The 18,853-nt window shown below is 39.2% G+C and overlaps 1 protein-coding gene across 11 annotated transcripts in view; it reads left to right on the top strand.

Annotated features, from left to right (window-relative positions):
* Window positions 1-18,853, top strand: part of AKAP13 (A-kinase anchoring protein 13) — a 355,010-nt gene that overhangs the window by 276,479 nt on the left and 59,678 nt on the right. For all 11 annotated transcript variants that reach the window (XM_054531799.1, XM_054531800.2, XM_054531798.2 and 8 more), the window contains 3 exons: window positions 2,827-2,935; window positions 15,275-15,329; window positions 17,895-18,027. In XM_054531799.1, the coding sequence (XP_054387774.1) occupies window positions 2,827-2,935; window positions 15,275-15,329; window positions 17,895-18,027 (297 nt within the window). The remainder of the gene's footprint in view (window positions 1-2,826; window positions 2,936-15,274; window positions 15,330-17,894; window positions 18,028-18,853) is intronic.

The following is an 18,853-nucleotide window of genomic DNA, read 5'->3' on the forward strand; positions in this document are numbered from 1 at the left end:
GAGTTGAGAATTCAAATTATTTGCTTTTATAGCATTATACCTCACTGCAAGTCTTTCTCTTCCTCTTGGGTCAGAGGACTGATTAATTTATGAAAGCATTCTGGGATGCATCTTATTTCCTCCAAATGAAACACTTATAATTAAAAAAAAACTGTTTTTGAATAGATGACTGGAGTTTGAGGCAAGAATCTAATGATACATTTCTAATTAAACAAAAACATTGACAACCTCTTCCTTGATTTGCTGAGTAGGACTTTGTGTAGGAGTTTAAATTTTTATTGCATCCTACTACAAAGCACTAACATGACCAAATATAAACTTGACACTGAAGGATTATCTTAGTAATTATTGTAACACTTATGCTTGTGTGAGACCAGCCGAATAAAGAGATTCAGGCATAATGAAAATCAGTTGAAGAGTGAATTTTGCCCCTTTTAAAAATTTTTCTACTTGTTCTGATACTTCAGAAAGAGTTAGAAAAAATAAGAATATGAAGAATATGCTTGTTGAAGCAAGTGATTTAGATTTACTCAGCCTAATGGTAACAGAAAAAGGAAGAAAAAATTGGAACAATTCTTGGGTGGCTACTGAGCACAGCTTTGCTAAGGGTAAATAAACCGGTGAAAAAATCTTTAAAATAAATTGCATTTCAAATTTATAGAATCCTTTGGAAATCATTTACAAGATGAGGTAAAATACCAAAATTGTGGATTTGTAAACAGAATCATAGACTAAGACTGATACATCCCTTCAGATTCAGCTCAAGCTCATTTAAATGACTTGCCTAAGGCCGTGTAAGTGGCTATTAGCTGAACAGTATTAAACTCAGGAGTTCCTGGCTATTAATTTCTCTGCTTTTTTCCAGGTTTTTGGAGTAGGTGAGTTTTCAATGAAGAAATAAGAATGATTTAATTTTCTTAATATTATTTATGTGATACCTTTTCTAAGATGGATATTTCCAGGAATTTGACAGATAACCCTGCATTTTATAGTAAGACGTTACTACCACTGATGTGTTTCTAAAATGGACTGTCTTTCTGAAGTGGACTTTCTGATTCAGTCTTTCTAGATAAAGTTGTTGTTTTAGTGCCTTGCTATGCTTAGCCTTCCTGGAATCTCTACTTACCCATAGTTTTTATCTTGTATGGAACCTCGGAGTAGGTATTTGAGCTGCTTGTTTCACTCTGATATGGACGAGTTGCCTGCAGCCAACTTCCTGTTAAAAGTCTCTGCCTTTCACTGAGGTCATTTTTTAGACCTCACAGTTGTATTTGAAACATAGCAACTGTTTGCCTCAGCTGCCATGGTTACACATGAAACAAGCTCTAAATAATCAGAAATCTGGCCTCATTGAGTCAAGTTCATGCTAGTAACGGATTTTTCACTGCTTCCCTTTCAATATATGTGAGTCATGAGGAGGCAGATTTCATTCTGTGAAGGGAAAGGATTAATGATAAAGTCAGTTAACAATTGGAATGGGCTCTTATCACCAGAAGTGTGCTAGTGGACACTAGATGACTGTCTTTCAGGGATATTGTACCAGGAACTTCTGCAGGTGGTTGGATTACATGGTCTCAAAGCTGCTGTGAATTTACTGAGAGAGTTAAATTATCAAATTTCAGTTACCTTTATGTTCATGTAGAATCAGTATCATCTTAGAAGAGGATAGGAAAGAGATTTAGACTTCCTTCCAGATACACTGTTGTTTTGTTTGTGATCTTAAGACACTTTACTTGAATCTCAATTTCCAATTATTTAAAATCAGAGTCCGGGCCTGGTGGTTCACACCTATAATTCCAGCACTTTGGGAGGCTGAGGTGGGTGGATCAGTTGAGCTCAGGGATTTAAGACCGGCCTGGCCAACATGGTGAAACCCTGTCTCTACCAAAAATACAAAAAATTAGCTGGGCGTGGTGATGCATCCCTGTAATCCCAGCTACTCAGGAGGCTGAGGCGGGAGAATTGCTTGAACCTGGGAGGCGGAGGTTGCAATGAGCCGAGATCATGCCACTGCACTCCAGCCTGGGCGACAGAGTGAGACTCTGTCTCAAAAATAAAAATAGACTGGGCGCGGTGGCTCACGCCTGTAATCCCAAGATTTTGAGAGGCCAAGGCAGGCGGATCACAAGGTCAGGAGTTCAAGACCTGCCTGACCAACATGGTGAAACCCCGTCTCTACTAAAAATACAAAAATTAGCTGCGCGTGGTGGTACACACCTGTAATCCCAGCTACTCAGGAGTCTGAGGCAGGAGAATCGTTTGAACCCGGAGGCGGAGGTTGCAGTAAACCAAGATTATGCCACTGCACATCAGCTGGGTGACAGAGTGAGACTCTGTCTAAATAAATAATAACAATAAATAAAAGTAAAATCAGAATACTATTACTGATATTCTACTGTATCTGTATGAAGAAATATTTAGATTTTCAAAGAATAAGTATTGTATGTAGTTTGATATTTCCAGTGAAATTATTTTTAAGTGATTATGCATTCAGCAGATATTTATTAAGTACTTACTAAGTTTGAAACATTGTTAGATGCTATGAGGGTTACAGAACCACTGTAAAGAATGGATACTCTAATGATCCCCATTTTACAGGTGAGAAAAGTAAGCCTCAGAAAAGCTAAGTAACTTTTCTGAAATCGAGCAGCTGTTAAGTAGCAGGAGCAGACTTTAACCTAAGTCTGTCTGACCACAAGGCCTGTCCTCTCACCCGCTTCTTCACTGCCTGATTTTACTATGTGGGTCTAATTATAAGGTTTTATGCTTATCTAGAAATAAGAGAGCATATGCTTACAACGTGTTCTTCACTTTTTTACTTCACAGATATGTCACAGATCTAAGCAGCAGGGATTTAATTACTGTACATCAGCCATTTCCTCTCCATTGACAAAATCCATCTCGTTAATGACAATCAGCCATCCTGGATTGGACAGTGAGTATACTACTTTTTTAAAAAATTAAATATGTTAAATCTTAACCACTCTTCCTATTATTTTTCTCACTTTAAGGCCCCATAACATGACCTGCCAAAATTTGCTTACTGCTTCTTTGAGTGAATGGCTCAGCACTTAAACAGAGAAAAGGTGGCATAGAGTTTATCTTGAGACCTTCTTCCTTTTACCTAAAAATATCCTTAATACATTAAGTTTATTGTATTCGTGGGCATGAATCTGACACAGTTTTAAAAATTTTTTTATTTTGAAATAATTTTAAACTTGAAAAATAGTTACAAATAATATTCACTGGGAAAAAAATTGCAAAAATAGCACAAAGTATTCCCGTGTATTCTTCACTTCAGTCCTCAAATGTTAGAATACTTGTTTCGCCAGCCTCTCTCCCTCTCTTTATCACTCCCCTTAAAGATTTTTTCTGAAACACTTGAGAGAGTAAGTTATAGCCATAACACTCCTTTACCTCTAATTTAGTGTATATTTCCCAAAAACAAAGATATTGTCTTATATTACCGTAGTATATGGGTACCATATACTGGCCTTCTCTGGCTACTGAGTGCTAGCATTAGTATATAAGAGTACCTTATACTCTTATATACTATGGTATACTCTATTACCATAGTATAATTATCCAAATCAGGAAATTAATATCGATAAAATTATGTTATCTAGTATGTACACCTTATTCAGATTTCAAATTTCCTCACTTATTTCTGGGCCCAAGATTCAATCTAAGAATATACATTGAATTAAGTTGTCATATCTCGTTAGACCCCTTTAATCTAAAAAGTTCCTCAGTTGATCTCTGTCTTCCATGACTTTGTCAGTGGAGAAACCTGGCACAGTAACTCACCTGAGCTTTTCAACAATGTCAAGCTCAAGAAGGACAAAGCAAGACTGAGACAGAGATTTAGTTCATTGAGGGCCAGTAGGATTACATCTGAAAGGGATTAGTGGACCTGTATGTGGATTCAGATCAACTGGCTTTGGAAGTTATGTAGAGATGTCATGGCATCCATAAACACAGGGCCTTGTGATGCTGAAAAACATACTTGGATTGGATCAGTGTTGTTTGTCACAAAAAAGGCAACTTGTTCTTGGAGAAGCCTCATTTTTTTATTTTTTAAATGTTGATTTTTTTATGAGTAGTTGCTGTGTGGGATCTGGATATAAAGATTAAATTCTCATCAAAGAGGGAGTGAGTGATACATTATGTTCTTTGCTGAAAGACCATGTGTCTTGGAGGCTGAAGCAAAGGAAATAAACACACTCTCCTGGTGTTTATGGGGTTTCCTCATTGTTCCCTGATATAATTCAGTTTAAGAGTTGGTGACAGAAGCAGATGCCCTGTATTCATGGGATGTTCCGTCTCACTTCATGACTTACTGGAATCCTAATTTTTAAAATTTTCACAGTGGAATTAAGACATAATGGATGACTATAGCCAGACATGGTGACACATGCCTGTAGTCCAGCTGCTTCAGAGGCTGAGGCAGGAGGATCATGAGCCCAGGAGGTCAAGGCTGCAGTGAGCTGTGATGGCACCACTGCACCCCAGCCTGGATGATAGAGTGAGACACTGCCTCAAAAAAAAAAAAAAAAAAAAAAAAAAGAGAGAGAGAGTGAGAGAAAGACATAATGGGTGATTCTGTTAACTTTTTTCTTGTTTTCATGTGATTAATATTTCAAATACAAATCTAGCCTATTTGACAAAAGGTGTCTAATGAAGACTTATTTTCAAAGATATGTCCCCCAGAACTGTGACAGAAATAACTTTTCCTGTTTTTGCTTGCTTGGATTTTTTTTTTTTTTTAATTTGGCTTTGAGTTAGACGTTTGGCTCGTATAGAATGGAAAGTACAATTGAATAGTTTGCAGTGAATTTGATAAGCCAGAATGCTAGCACTCAGTAGCCAGAGAAGGCCAGGAAGGCACTCTAAGTGAGACATTTCAGCTCAGTGTCCCCTCCTTCTGTGACCAGCAAGTGTCGTGACATAGTGGATATTGTACTTCTACAGCAACAGATACCTAGTACCAACAGAATGTGTCCCATAGAGAGACCTTTTTCCTATATTTTGTGACATGCTTTCTTTCCCTGTGGATGAAACACTTCATTATTTTTCCTTCACAAAACAAGGTGCTTTTGACTGTGTTTTCAGTTGCTATCCAAACACTATAAATAATACAGCTAACTCCCCAAAGCACTATTCTAGAGGTTCTGACACATAGAGCTTTTCTTCCCATTGCTGAGAAGTTTTCTGCTCAACTCACCTAGGGAACCTGATTTCAGTAGTAGACTGCTGTCAAAAGTGGAGCTTCAAGCAAGAGTTTATTCCTTTCATCCAAATGTAATACCCTCATTCTGATTTGTAGCATACGTTTCGTGCAGGCTGGAATGATAGCTAGCCCCATGTACCTTCCTAATAGCATATGCTGCAACAGAAGGACCCATCAACCTTAATGTCACTATTTCTCCTTAGTACCTCCTATATGCAATTAAAATAGTTTCCCAACTGTATTTGTTTTTCTACACTAGAAACTTAATACATCATTTTGGAAATGTTAAAATTCTGACTAAAGAGAAGACTAAAACTTGTGTTAAAGTGTGTGTGGTATGCCTTAAGCGTCGGGATAACTGATACTTCATAATTTGCTCCAGACTCAAGTGTTCAATTCCAAGTCACTTAAATACTCAGCATGATTCATCTATGGTCATAGTCTCCCTAACTGAAATAGTGTCATAATTAAAATCCTCAGTGATTTTTAAAGCCTAAAATGTTTGGTACACTTAAAATATTTTAACTGATATTTTAAGCACACTTAGTAGCTGCATTACTTTGAGCTTGTTACTGAAACTCTCTGCCTCAATTCAACTGTTACATGGGGATGATTATGTGATGTGGCTTAAATCTGACTTCATTTGAAGTCCCTAGCATATTTTCTGTCATATAATGAGCACATGCTGTCATTGTGGAGTGTGATTGTTCACAATAACCAGAACAGTGCCAGCGTCCATTTTTCTCTGCCCAGAGCTTAAGCAAGGTTAAACATTGCTCACCATTGCTAGGACATTGTCCCTTGTTGTCTTGCACTTGGCTGTTTATTGTGAGCATGCTTGTTGAGGAACAGAATGTTTTCTAAACTCATCCTAATCTCACTGCTTTCCAGCTTTTACCTGTGCTCTTTTTCCTTCTAAAGAAATTATTAGTTTCCTCGACCACAGTTTATCACAGGTGTCAGTAAAACTTGAGCATTTCTGAAAATGTATTTCCACTGAGCTGTTGTCCAGAATGTCTTTTGTTGGGTCATTTGCTAGATTAGAAAAACAGACAAACTTGTAGCATTATTCCTAAGCTGGGATCTGTTTTTTAAAAAATCTTTTGATGTAAAGGAAAATACTGAATAGAGAGGGTGTCTAAAATATTTCTGTATCACTTTCTGGGGTGGAGAGTAGGCAAGCAGTAGCTTCTTTAGGAACCTCAGAGGATGGGAAAAGCTGCAGTGTCTCCTGTCTTGGACTTACTGTCTTGATTCGAAGGGTGGGATATGATGAGCGTGACTTGCCGGCCATTTTTTAGGGGGTCGCAGTAGCACAGGTGCTGGCTGTGTCATGAGGCTTGGTGCCTGGGAGAACTGCCCTGAGAGAAACTTCTCCACGGAATGTGTTCACAGCATTTCTCCTCCTTGCATCAGAGAAAGATTATGTGGGGCCTTTTTCTCCTCCTTGCATCAGAGAAAGATTGTGTGGGGCCTTTTTCTCCCACTGTGCTGGGAAACATAGATGGTTTCTTGATAGAACTTAAAAATAAATTTTATTTTCACACGTATAGAATTCAGTTATTATGGATGATCCCTTTCTTTTCTTTTCTTTTTTTTTTTGGAGACAGAACAGAATCTTGCTCTGTTGTCACCCAGGCTGGAGTACAGTGGCACGATCTTGGCTCACTGCAAGCTCTGCCTCCCGGGTTCACGCCATTCTCCTGCCTCAGCCTCCCGAGTAGCTGGGACTACAGGGGCCCGCCACCACACTCGGCTAGTTTTTTTTGTATTTTTTTAGTAGAGACGGGGTTTTACCATGTTAGCCAGAATGGTCTCGATCTCCTGACCTCGTGATCCGCCCAGCTCGGCCTCCCAAAGTGCTGGGATTACAGGCGTGAGCCACTGTGCCCGACCCAGATGATCCCTTTCTATGGCTGTATTTTTAACCTTTTCATTGCTCCCACCCAGAAGATGCTTCAAATAATAGAGAATCTGCTTGATTGCATCCCTGGAAACACATTAGTGGTGATAATGTTGAAAGGGGAATTGGACTCGTTAGATGTTTTAACTTCATATGCTTCTTAATGAGATTTCATTTTCCCCTTCATTTTGCATGGTTTATTACAGGTTGAGCATCCCTAATTTGAAAGTCTGAAATTCTCCAAAATCTGAAATGTTTGAGCACGAACATGATGCCACAAGTGGAAAATTCCACATATAAGGCCTTAACAAAATTATGTAAAATATTATATAAAATTACCTTCGAGCTATGTATATAAACTGTATATGAAGCAAATGAATTTCATGTTCAGATGTGGTTCCCTTCCCCAAGATGTCTCATCATATATATGCAAATATTCCAAAATTCAAAATCTGAAATACTTCTGACCCCAAGCATTTCAGAAGGAATACTCTGTGTATTACAAAGAAGGGCACTTTCCCATGGGGTCATTTTTACACCTTCGCTTATGGCATGTGAGTTTGCCAAGTTTCTTAAGCATGTTGTGATGGGAGTAGTAGCTTGTAGTTGTATGGCATGCATTAGACTATGACAGCTAAGGCCATCTTGAGAGCTGAACTGTGGCAGTTATATATCTGTACCAGATTTTTAAAAAGGTAAAGGATCTGTGTGACCAAAGATCAAGGTGGGCCTCTGGAAAGTTAGGCATCAGTGCTATTGAGGATATTTTATCTCTGTTTTCTGGATTTCTTCTCTCTCTGTGATGGGAATTTACTGAAATATGTATGTGTGTGTGTGTGTGTATATATATATGAATATATATATATATATTCATGAATATATATATATATATTCTTAGCACAGTTCTGTTTGGAAAAGATAACATTGACAAACACATCAGAACAAAAATGTAACCAGACTTTTTGACATTTTTATTAAATTGTAAGACTAGAAAACATGCATGTTCATTAAATGCATATATAAATATAAACTTTAATTCAATTACCTTATAAAATTGAATTGTTGTGTTACCAGAACATTTCCTTTATATAATATATATGTTGGAAATTTCTGTATGTCAGGGATACTCTAGACACTCATCACATAAGATTTTTCCTTATGATCCGTGATTTTGTGACACATGAAGGAGATGTTCTTAGATTCTGGGTAATAGGGGCAGCTCATTTTCATTTTCTAAATCTGTTTCACATTTGGAGGCACATCAGAACACACATTGCAGTAGTATCTTACTTTTGCACAAGACTAACTGCCTGAGAAACTAGTGTGTATTTGTACCAACATTTCTTTGATCTGTTACTTGGAGTAGCTGCAACAGCAAACAGTAATGTCACTTAGCATTTATCTGGGGTATGGAGTGGCTTTCATAATAGGTAGGTACAGGGCTTTTTCTCTCATTTTATTTAGGACATTGAGATTCCAGAAAGTCGGATAAAGGGAAGTTCATTTATTAATGTGTTTATCCAGTAAATATTTGAGTACCTACTCTTTTCCATACACCAGGCTAGACAGTGGTAGGAGAGGGGTGAACTCACAGGTAGGGTTCCTTTCCTCACCACATTTACAGATGAGAACAAGTGAATCTAATAGAAAATGGTAAATGCAGCAACTTAAACATTTGATGTTATAGGACTGACAGACCTAAGGGGTCAGAGAAGGCTGACTGAGGAAAAGTAATATTAAAGTTTGGACCAGAAGGAAACTGGGAATTAGCTGGGTGAATTAGTATGTGGAAAGCAAGACTGAGGAATTTGGGCCCCTTGCCTGAAGGAATTGGAATCATTTACATTGATTAAATTGATCCAATAATTGATTAGAACACTTCAGGCTGACCATAGTGAGAATGTATTGGGAGGAGAGATTGGATCAGTAGAAGGCTTTTTTTTTTTGAGACGGAGTCTCACTCCATCACCCGGGCTGGAGTGTAGTGGCGCTATCTCGGGTCACTGCAACGTTTGCCTCCCAGGTTCAAGCGATTCTCCTGCCTCAGCCTCCTGAGTAGCTGGGATTACAGGTGCCCACCACTATGCCCAGCTAATTTTTTGTATTTTCAGTAGAGACGGGGTTTCACCATGTTGGCCAGGCTAGTCTCAAACTCCTGACCTTATGATTTGCCCGCCTCGGCCTCCCAAAGTGCTGGAATTACAGGCGTGAGCCACCGCGCCTAGCCAGTAGAAGGCTTTTGCAGGATTCAAGTTACGGTAGTAGACAGTGTCCTAAACCAAGGCAGAGAGCAGTGGCAATATGGGAGGAATAGAGGTTGAGCTGGAAGACAAAGTGAAGAAGCCTGAGTGAAGTGTGATATGAGGATTCAGGGATGGTGCGAAGGTTTCCATTTTGATTAATGAGTTAGATGTTGGTACCACTCACTAAATGAAGGAACACAGGAGGAGGAACAGGTCTGCAGGAAAAGGTAAGTTCACTTACCTGCTTTTGGAGCTTTAGCTGCCTGTGGAACATCCACCCACAGGTGAGCAGGGAGAGGAATGAGCCTAGAGCTAAATAGAGAGATCTGGCTTCCAGATTAGAAAGATGTGAGTCACCAGTGTCTTCTATGCAGATTGTTGTTAACAGGTAGAGTGAATGAGGAGATTTGGGGTGAGGGAGAAGAGAGCCAGATACAAAATCCGGAGGAACACCACTACTGGATGTTTTTAGTAGACTTTTAAGGAAGAGAACCCCAGGTATGAATTGTGATCATTCTTATTTTCATAATCTAACAGGTATGTATTTATTAGCCAGATTTTTTAGAAGCTGCATTAGAATTCTGTATATTCAGAAATGGAGATGAGAATGTAAACAAATTATTACATCATTCACCTAGACAGCATTTCCCGGAACCGCATAGGCCATTGACATTATACTGTTTCACCGTGTGCTGAAGGCCCTGGCGTAATCCGTGCATGCTCTAATGTCTTCTGTGAACCTCCTTCTCAGCTCAGCAGCAGATGCGGCCAGCAAGGCGGATCTCCATCAGCATCTCTCCGCTCCTCCTTAAGTCTAAAACTCTCTTTTCTCTTGGCTCTTCTTATTCAAGTGATGAGGAGGAGGAGTTGCATAGTAAGTAAGCAACTTTGGTGTCCAGTGACTGTTCTTGAAGGTCTGACCAGCTCAGAAAATACTGTAGGCTTGGTACTAAGCAATTGTCTGGGGGCTTTTAGCCTCTTGCATGCCATCCTTTGTAAGTCATTTGTCTTTATGCTTGCCTCTGAGACTTGGTTTGGATAGAACATTTTTTGTCTTCTGTGTAGTACTAACGCTGAGCCACTGGCCTCCTGATTCCAGGGCACAAGATAATCTTTCCAGCACACAGATACCCTCAAAGGTGTAGGGGATGTGTTCCCATCCCATTGTGTACTCTTTGTAATAATACTGTGTGCTAATTTCACAAAACTTTTTATTTGACAATGTAAATTTTATTTTCCTTGTTTTGTTGTTCTGTCTCATGGGACAGATATCTAGATGTTCATCTGTGGTATTTAAAAGCTATTGTTACACTTCTTTTCTTCTCCTTTTCAGACCATTTCTTTAAAAATACCTTTCCTTTAAGATTAGACCCTGTGAATTAGAGGGAGGGAGTTATATACGTTTTGTGGGTTTTTTTTTTTTTTTTTTGAGATGGAGTCTCACTCTGTCGCCCAGGCTGGAGTGCAGTGGCACGATCTTGGCTCCCAGGTTCATGCCATTCTTCTCCCTCAGCCTCCCGGGTAGCTGGGACTACAGGCGTCCGCCACCAGGCCCAGCTAATTTTTTTTGTATTTTTAGTAGAGACGGGGCTTCACCATGTTATCCAGGATGATCTCGATCTCTTGACCTCGTGATCCATCCGCCTCGGCCTCCCAAAGTACTGGGATTACAGGCGTGAGCCACAGCACCCAGCCGGAGTTATATACGTATTTATCTCCTACTTTCTCTCTCCTTTTGAACTTTTATTTTTAGTTCTTTGGATAAGCTGTAGGCTTCAGATGAATACATTCTTACTTGATAATGCCTAGTATAAAAACTTTACAAGGTATCAATTTTAGTAAACTTGGAAAAGAAAGAAATTCCCTCTTCATGAAAATTACAGTCTTCAATTGTGCAAGATTTCTAGAATATTCCAGGATTGCTTTTAATGGAGAAACCACTTATAATAAAAAGTTAAATAAAATTGTTTTTATATAACTAGTATTATGAGTCTGAGACAATTACCATACCCGTATGATTAAGCACCCTAATTCCCTACCACTTGCTGATTCTAAGTTTCAGCAATATTAAGTGTTTCTCAAGCTGGCATTTTCACACTATTCTTAAAGGGAAGTGCCTTATGCACAGTAAGACAGTTTAGTTAATTTGGTTTTAAATGGAGGCCTTATTAAGGATTTGGTATATTTTTCACTAATAAAAGATGTTTGAAAAATAGACACAGAATAAGATGATCCCAGTTGTAATAGGAGGAAAGTTGTGAAAATCTGCTCTAACTTTGGGTATTCAGAAATTTTCAAAGCTGTTTCATTTCAGAGTTTTTGTATTAGGCCGGGTGCAGTGGTTCACACCTCTAATCCCAGCACTTTGGGAGGCCGAGGCGGGCGGATCACTTGAGGTCAGGAGTTTGAGACCAGCCTGGCCAACATGGGGAAACCCTGTCTCTACTAAAAAAAACAAACAAACAAATTAGCTGGGCATAGTGATGGGCACCTGTAGTCCCAGTTACGTGGGAGGCTGAGGCAGGAGAATCGCTTGAACCTGGGAGGCAGAGGTTGCAGTGAGCCGAGATCATGCCACTACACTCTAGCCTGAGTGACAGAGTGAGACTTCATCTCAAAAAAAAAATTTAAAAAAAAAATCAAAGTATTTGTAATATACCGGGAAGTAGCCAGGTCAGCATGGCAAATAAACCAAGGTCCCAGTCAGGCACAGTGGCTCACGCCTTTAATCCCAGCACTTTGGTAGGCTGAGGTGGGTGGATCACGAGGTCGGGAGTTCAAGACCAGTCTGGCCAACATAGTGAAACCCCGTCTCTACTAAAAATACAAAAAATTATCCGGGTGTGCTTGCAGGCTCCTGTAATCCCAGCTATTCAGGAGGCTGAGGTAGGAGAATTGCTTGAACCCAGGAGGCGGAAGTTGCTGTGGCCAAGATCATGCCATTGCACTCCACCCCAGGCGACAGTGTGAGACTCCATCTCAAAAAAAAAAAAAAAGAAAAAATCCAAGGTCCTGCTAATACAGAATTATGATCCTATAACAGCACTGCTCATTCAGTTAATCCGACACAATGGAACCCTAAAAATACAGAAGCTTGCAGAAACTTTTGAATCAAGTATCTTCTCAAAATGTGTTCCTTAAATTCAAAACTACTAGTAAGAATTATGTGTGGGCAGGGAGAACCAAAAGAAGGGAGAGGTTGGTTCATGGCCAAGTATTAGTAAATTTAGGAAACTCTGGGTTAAGCAGGTTTAAAATGCTAACGTTGTGTTACATTGTGGATTTTCAAGGCAGTGTTCAATATACTGTTTCTCCCAAATGTATTAACTAGAAAACCACAATATGTGCAGCACTGTATACAACATTTCATGAAACTGGTGTTCCGTGGAACACACTCTGAAAAATATCAACTGTGTCCATCCAGTAGTTCCACCCTGAAGTTCCTGGCTGTAGTATAAATCTGCAGGTTATTTCATGCCTTGAAAGATAATGTAGTTGAAATATATTATTTACCCACAATAATACTTTGCAGGCTAACTTGAATGACAAGTTTCGTTTCGTTTCATTTATTTTGTCCATAATTTTGTCATGGAAGTAGCATTGGTTGTTTTCTGCCCTTAGGTGCTCTGAAAACTTGATGACACTTTAGGAATTTCAGAGGCATTGGTGGATTAAGTACTGTGTTCAGAACCACATCTAAAAGGTCATCATAACTTAACTAAAATTTTTAGCAGTGGAAAAGTTGAAAATATTATAGGAGTCATAGATTCTCCTAGTACTCAGTCGCATATGTGTTCAGTCTTTAATTTATTTCACACATATCTGCTGGAAGCTTATGATTGGCCCTGCTTTGTGTTGGTTGGTATTTTTCTGCATTATGAATTTTATTTTTATTTAGTTCATATTACTAGGGTGGTAACTTACTCTAGGTAATTGCTTAAATGTATAATAGAATCCAGGCAAGCTTAGAAAATTTAATGCTGCTCATATCACTGAAGTTTCCTTGGGCAGAAAAAGTTTTAAAACCACTGATTTAAACTATCCTCTTGATTTTTTTTTTTAAGTACACTAAGGCATCATGAGATTAAAATGCTGATATTTTATACCTAGATTATGCAGAACCTGGGGATGGATCCCAGATATTCTTATGCTGCTAATCTTTCCCTCTTACCTGGCTGTTGTTACCATGTGTTGTAAGTGAAATGCATAGAAGAAGAACCCCAAATTGGGAAAAAGGAAAAAAATACAGAAGGCAATCTTTTGAAGACTTAGAATTTGTTTTAAGGTTTCTTATGTATTATTCGTACCTGTTGGCAATTTAAATTTAGCCAGGTGCAGTGGCTCACACCTGTAATCCCAGCACTTTGGGAAGCCGAGACAGGAGGATTGCCTGAGCCCAGGGGTTCAAGACCAGCCTGGGCAACATGGCGAGTCCTTGTTTCTAAAAAAAATTGGTAATAATAATAAATAAAAATAATAACTACAGTTTTGGATTTCTGTTCAGAATCTAGAACAGTTTGAGAGTTGACTTTCAAATGCTGGTAATATGGGGGTTTTTTTGTTTGTTTTTGTTTTTGAGATGGAATCTCATTCTGTCACCCAGGCTGGAGTGCAGCGGCGCGATCTCGGCTCACTGCAACCTTGACCTCCTGGGTTCAAGCAGTTCTCCTGCCTCAGCCTCCCGAGTAGCTGGGACTACAGGCATGTGCCACCACGCCTGGCCAATTTTTGTATTTTTAGTAGAGAAGGGGTTTCGCCATGTTGGTCAGGCTGGTCTTGAACTCCTGACCTCAAGTGATCCACCTGCCTCTGCCTCCCAAAATGTTGGGATTACAGGCATGAGCCACCGTGCCTGGCCCAAATGCTGGTAATCTGGTAGTAGAACATCTTCAAATCTCTATCAGATTAAAGTTTTGCTTACAGTAATCTCAGAGATCCTTGAGACCAACCTCAAGGAAAAAGGAAGGTGTTTTGTCTCAATTGTTAAAATAGTGTTACAGAGTAACCTTTGTTTCCCTGGAATAAACATGGAAATAGTTCTATAACTGATCTCCTGAAAACTGAAAATCATTTATCACTATGACTGAGGCCTTGCTCTCATCTAAGTCTTCAGTAACTCAATCTTTATTAACATGTGGTAGATCAAAATAATAATATTCCTTCTGTTTTTTTCTTCATATTGCCCTATCTGACGTAGTCTTAGAATTTTAATGACCTGCGGCAGTTTATGGTCCAGTAGTTGTGGAAGGAAGAAGTATGCATCTGCCTCATTCATTTTTATCTCGATTAGCCTGGAAAGGACTTTGCCTTCTGTTTTATCTCCCTCATTTCACAGATGAGGAAATGAAATCCAAAGGTCTCATCCCAAATTAGTGACAGGGCCAAGACTTGATAAGCCAGTTCTGATGCTCTTTCCTGTTTGCTAATCTATTTCTAGCAATTCTCATGAAAATATTAGAGATGAGCTAGATCTTATAGAAACATATAAAAGCAGTATTAACAGGGATAAAATATGACATTTAATTTCCTATTCTGTATTCTTCCTGTGATGTCATCTCAGAAGGATGGTTTGTGCAAACTGAAGATTGATAAGAACTGGAATTAAACATGCTTCATATGTGTTTAAGCATTAGAAAAAGTTATTTGGAGTCTTTTTAGTTACTTGAATCCTGGATTAAACTTATTTTCTTTATGAGACATTCACTACCTACTTCTGGTTCTAATTTGAGGGTTTCAGGTTTAATTTTTCCTTCTTTCAAACCTTTAGAAGGAGGAGGTACCATGTGCTGACTTTTACATGCTTTTGCTTTAGCTGTGTCATTGTGAATTTATAAATATTCTACCCGTCATCAGTGTTAAATTTTTTGGTTCTAACTTTTCTTCTGCCTTGTTTTCTAGATTCACGGCCCTTCCACAGTACCTTCCACAATACCAGTGCTAATCTGACTGAGAGGTACTATAAATTTGTTACTCCTTTTTCCAGAAATAAAATGAAGAAAATTTAAAATCTCTTAGGCCATTTAATTACGTAAACTAAGTTAATTGAGCTTATTGGGTTCTTCTTTGAGTGATAAATTTGGAATAATGATTAAAAGTGGTTTTGTCATGAAGGCTATACCTTAAAGCTAATGTCTTCAGTAGTTTTCTTTTATTAATTATACTGTCCTCATGATAAAAATTGGTTGTATTTATTGATGTGAGGGTACACTATTATTTGATTTTATGAACTTGTGCACCCTTTGCTTATGGGGATTTTTAATTCCTAAATCTAATAGTCTTAACAACATTTTGTTTCATATTAGTGTCTGTGTGTGTGTGCAACTTATAATAGTCTTAGCTATTTTAAGCTTTAAAGCGGTTTTCTTCTGTGTACATGTAAATGATACATAGCTCTGTCGAAGTAAACGAATTGATTCTTTTTTTTTTTTTTTGAGACAGAGTTTCGCTCTTGTTGCCCAGGCTGGAGTGCAATGGCGCGATCTCGGCTCACTGCAACCTCTGCCTCCCAGGTTCAAGCGATTCTCCTGCCTCAGCCTCCTGAGTGGCTGGGATGACAGGCATGTGCCACCATGCCCGGCTAATTTTGTATTTTTAGTAGGGATGGGGTTTCTCCATGTTGGTCAGGCAGGTCTCAAACTCCCGACCTCAGGTGATCCATCTGCCTCGGCTTCCTAAAGTGCTGGGATTACAGGCGTGAGCCACCGCGCCTGGCCACGAATTGATTCTTTACTTGACAGCAAGCAAGATTTCTGTTCTGACTCATTATTTTTATTTAGGTTTTCATGCTTATGAGACGGAATATTCTACTTGAAGTATAAGTGGGGTTCCTATGGCTGCCCTGCAATTTTTTCTGAGTCGCCTTCTTTTTCACAGAGACATCAGTTATGATTCTGATTCAGAACCCTTGCAATGAATGCTTCTCTTTGCACTGCTTTTATAGCTTATTTATTCTTTCTCCTTTCTAGAGCAGTGGTTTTCATACCATTTCCCCCTTATCTTAAAAACAGACTGCTGTATTTTGTAAACAATGCATATATAAATAAACTGACTGTTGACAGGACCCCTTATGGTGCTACTTCTGCCTGCCACCTGCCCTCTCACAGAGGCCCTAGAGGCAATCACTGCTGTTCTGTGGGAAACGTCTAAAATAACTATTTTAGAACACCTAAGCAAAGTAGTATAAATGGATGCCTTTTCTATATAACAGATTATTTGAATGCCCAGCTGTTTTTTTGTTTGTTTGTTTGTTTGAGACAGAGTCTCACTGTGTTGCCCAGGCTGGAGTGCAGTGGCACAATCTCGGCTCACTGCAACCTCCGCCTCCCGGGTTCAAGCAATTCTCCTGCCTCAGCTTCCCGGGTAGCTGGGACTACAGGCGTGTGCCACCACACCCGGCTAATTTTTGTATTTTTTAGTAGAGACGGGGTTTCACCATGTTGGCGAGGCTGGTCTCGAGCTCCTGACCTCGTGATCTGCCTGCCTCGGCCTCCCAAAGTGCTGGGATTACAGGTGTGAGCACCGCACCTGCCCCAAATGCACAGCATTTAAGAAAATCAACCATTGCAAATTTCCTAAGTTAGAACATGTCCATCTTGGATGGACTTAGATTTTATGTAGGCTTCTTGAACAGGTAGATCAGTAAATCTGAATCTACGTAAAACTCCTAAAATTGATCTTTCAACACTGTGCCTCAATTCTGCCTGCTGCTCAGTACGTTCCCTCCTAAAATTGAACCTAGCTGTATGGACCAGTCCACGGTCCTGATTGTCCCATGTGCCAAAGGCTAGAAAAAAGTTGTGATCTCTACCGTTAAGGAACTTGGATATGTGGTCAGTCATAAGATTCCTTGGTTTGCAACTCCTGTTAACAAGGAGTTATATGTCATTCTGCTACATATATGGGTTTCCTTTCAAGCACCCATTTGTTGCAAAGGAGTTTGTAGGTTGAGTGCTATTGTAGATGAATGGATTCCATATAAAATAATTACTGAATAATTGACAGGCTCTTTTTAACATGAGGTCACTGAAAATCCATAATTAAAACATTAAAAATGGGCCAGGCGGTAGCTCACACCTATAATCCCAGCACTTTGGGAGGCTGAGGTGGGAGGATTGTGTGAAGCCAGGAGTTCAAAATCAGCCTGGGCAACATAGTAAGACCCCATCTCTACAAAAAAATTTGAAAAATAGCCAGGCGTGGTGGCATGTGCCTTTAGTCCCAGCTTACTCTAGAGGCTGAGGCAGGAAGATTGCGTGAGCTCAGGAGTTCAAGGCTGCAGTGAGCTATCATCACACCACTCAGAGCAAGACTCTGTCTCCAAAACAAACAAGTGAACAAGAAAACATTAGTGATGGATCTAAGGAAACTTAGCCAAGTTTTGATAACAGAACCTGGGTGTTGCGGCATACTCTGTTGTATAAAAAGCCATTCAGCAGCCTTCATCTACCTTTTATTCTGCTTCACTTTTATTTAACTTCTGTAGCCCTTTAAAAAAATCAATCTTCTTGTTTTTATTTAGTATCACAGAAGAGAACTATAATTTCCTGCCACATAGCCCCTCCAAGAAAGATTCTGAATGGAAGAGTGGAACAAAAGTCAGTCGTACATTCAGCTACATCAAGAATAAAATGTCCAGCAGCAAGAAGAGCAAAGTAAGTATCACTGTGGGCATTGCTTGTGATCACCTCAGTAGGATCCTGTCACAGCCTGCATTCACACCAAAACTGGTTAAATCATGGGGACATAAATGGAAATAAATTCAGGATTACTCTCCGAAATCACCTAATATTTAAAGGAAAATAATAAGAAGAAAAATAGCAAGAAGTGGAACTACCAGTTACTGAGTTTTCACTATATGCTAAGTGCTTTCCATATATTATTTAACCCTTTCAACAACCCTATCAGGTAGGTATTATCTCTCTTTTCTAAAAGTGATGTGCCTTACTGAGGATGCTCCTCTAATGTGAAGTAGTAGTTCAAACCAGATTTCTTTGGTTTCAAATCCATACTCTTAAACCACAGTGCTTAAATCTGTAATATCAGTATAAATGCAACAGAAGGATTTTATGCCAAGATCAAAGGATTGAAAATATTTATATTTGAGTTTAGAGGGAAGGATTATCCCACAGAAGATTACAAGAACTTTTAAGACTAATACGATTTCTTAGATCTATTTCTAATTAGGAGCATTTAGAATATATTCTCTTAGTGATTAAGAGATTAAATAAATGTTTAAACCGTGTGTGTGTGTGTGTGTGTGTGTGTGTATAGAAGGCTCCACTGTATCGCCCAGGCTAGAGCACAGTGGCGTGACCACAGCTCACTGCAGTCTTGAACTGCGAGGCTCAAGCAATTTCCTGCCTTGCACCGTAGCCTTCCGAGTAGCCAGGACTACAGTCATGTGCCATCGTGCTGAGCTGTGTTTAAATTTGTTTGTAAAGATGAAGTCTTGCTGTTTTGTCTAGGCCGGTCTAATGC

The sequence above is a fragment of the Pongo abelii genome, chromosome 16 (genome assembly GCF_028885655.2).
Source record: "Pongo abelii isolate AG06213 chromosome 16, NHGRI_mPonAbe1-v2.0_pri, whole genome shotgun sequence".
NCBI lineage: Eukaryota > Metazoa > Chordata > Mammalia > Primates > Hominidae > Pongo > Pongo abelii.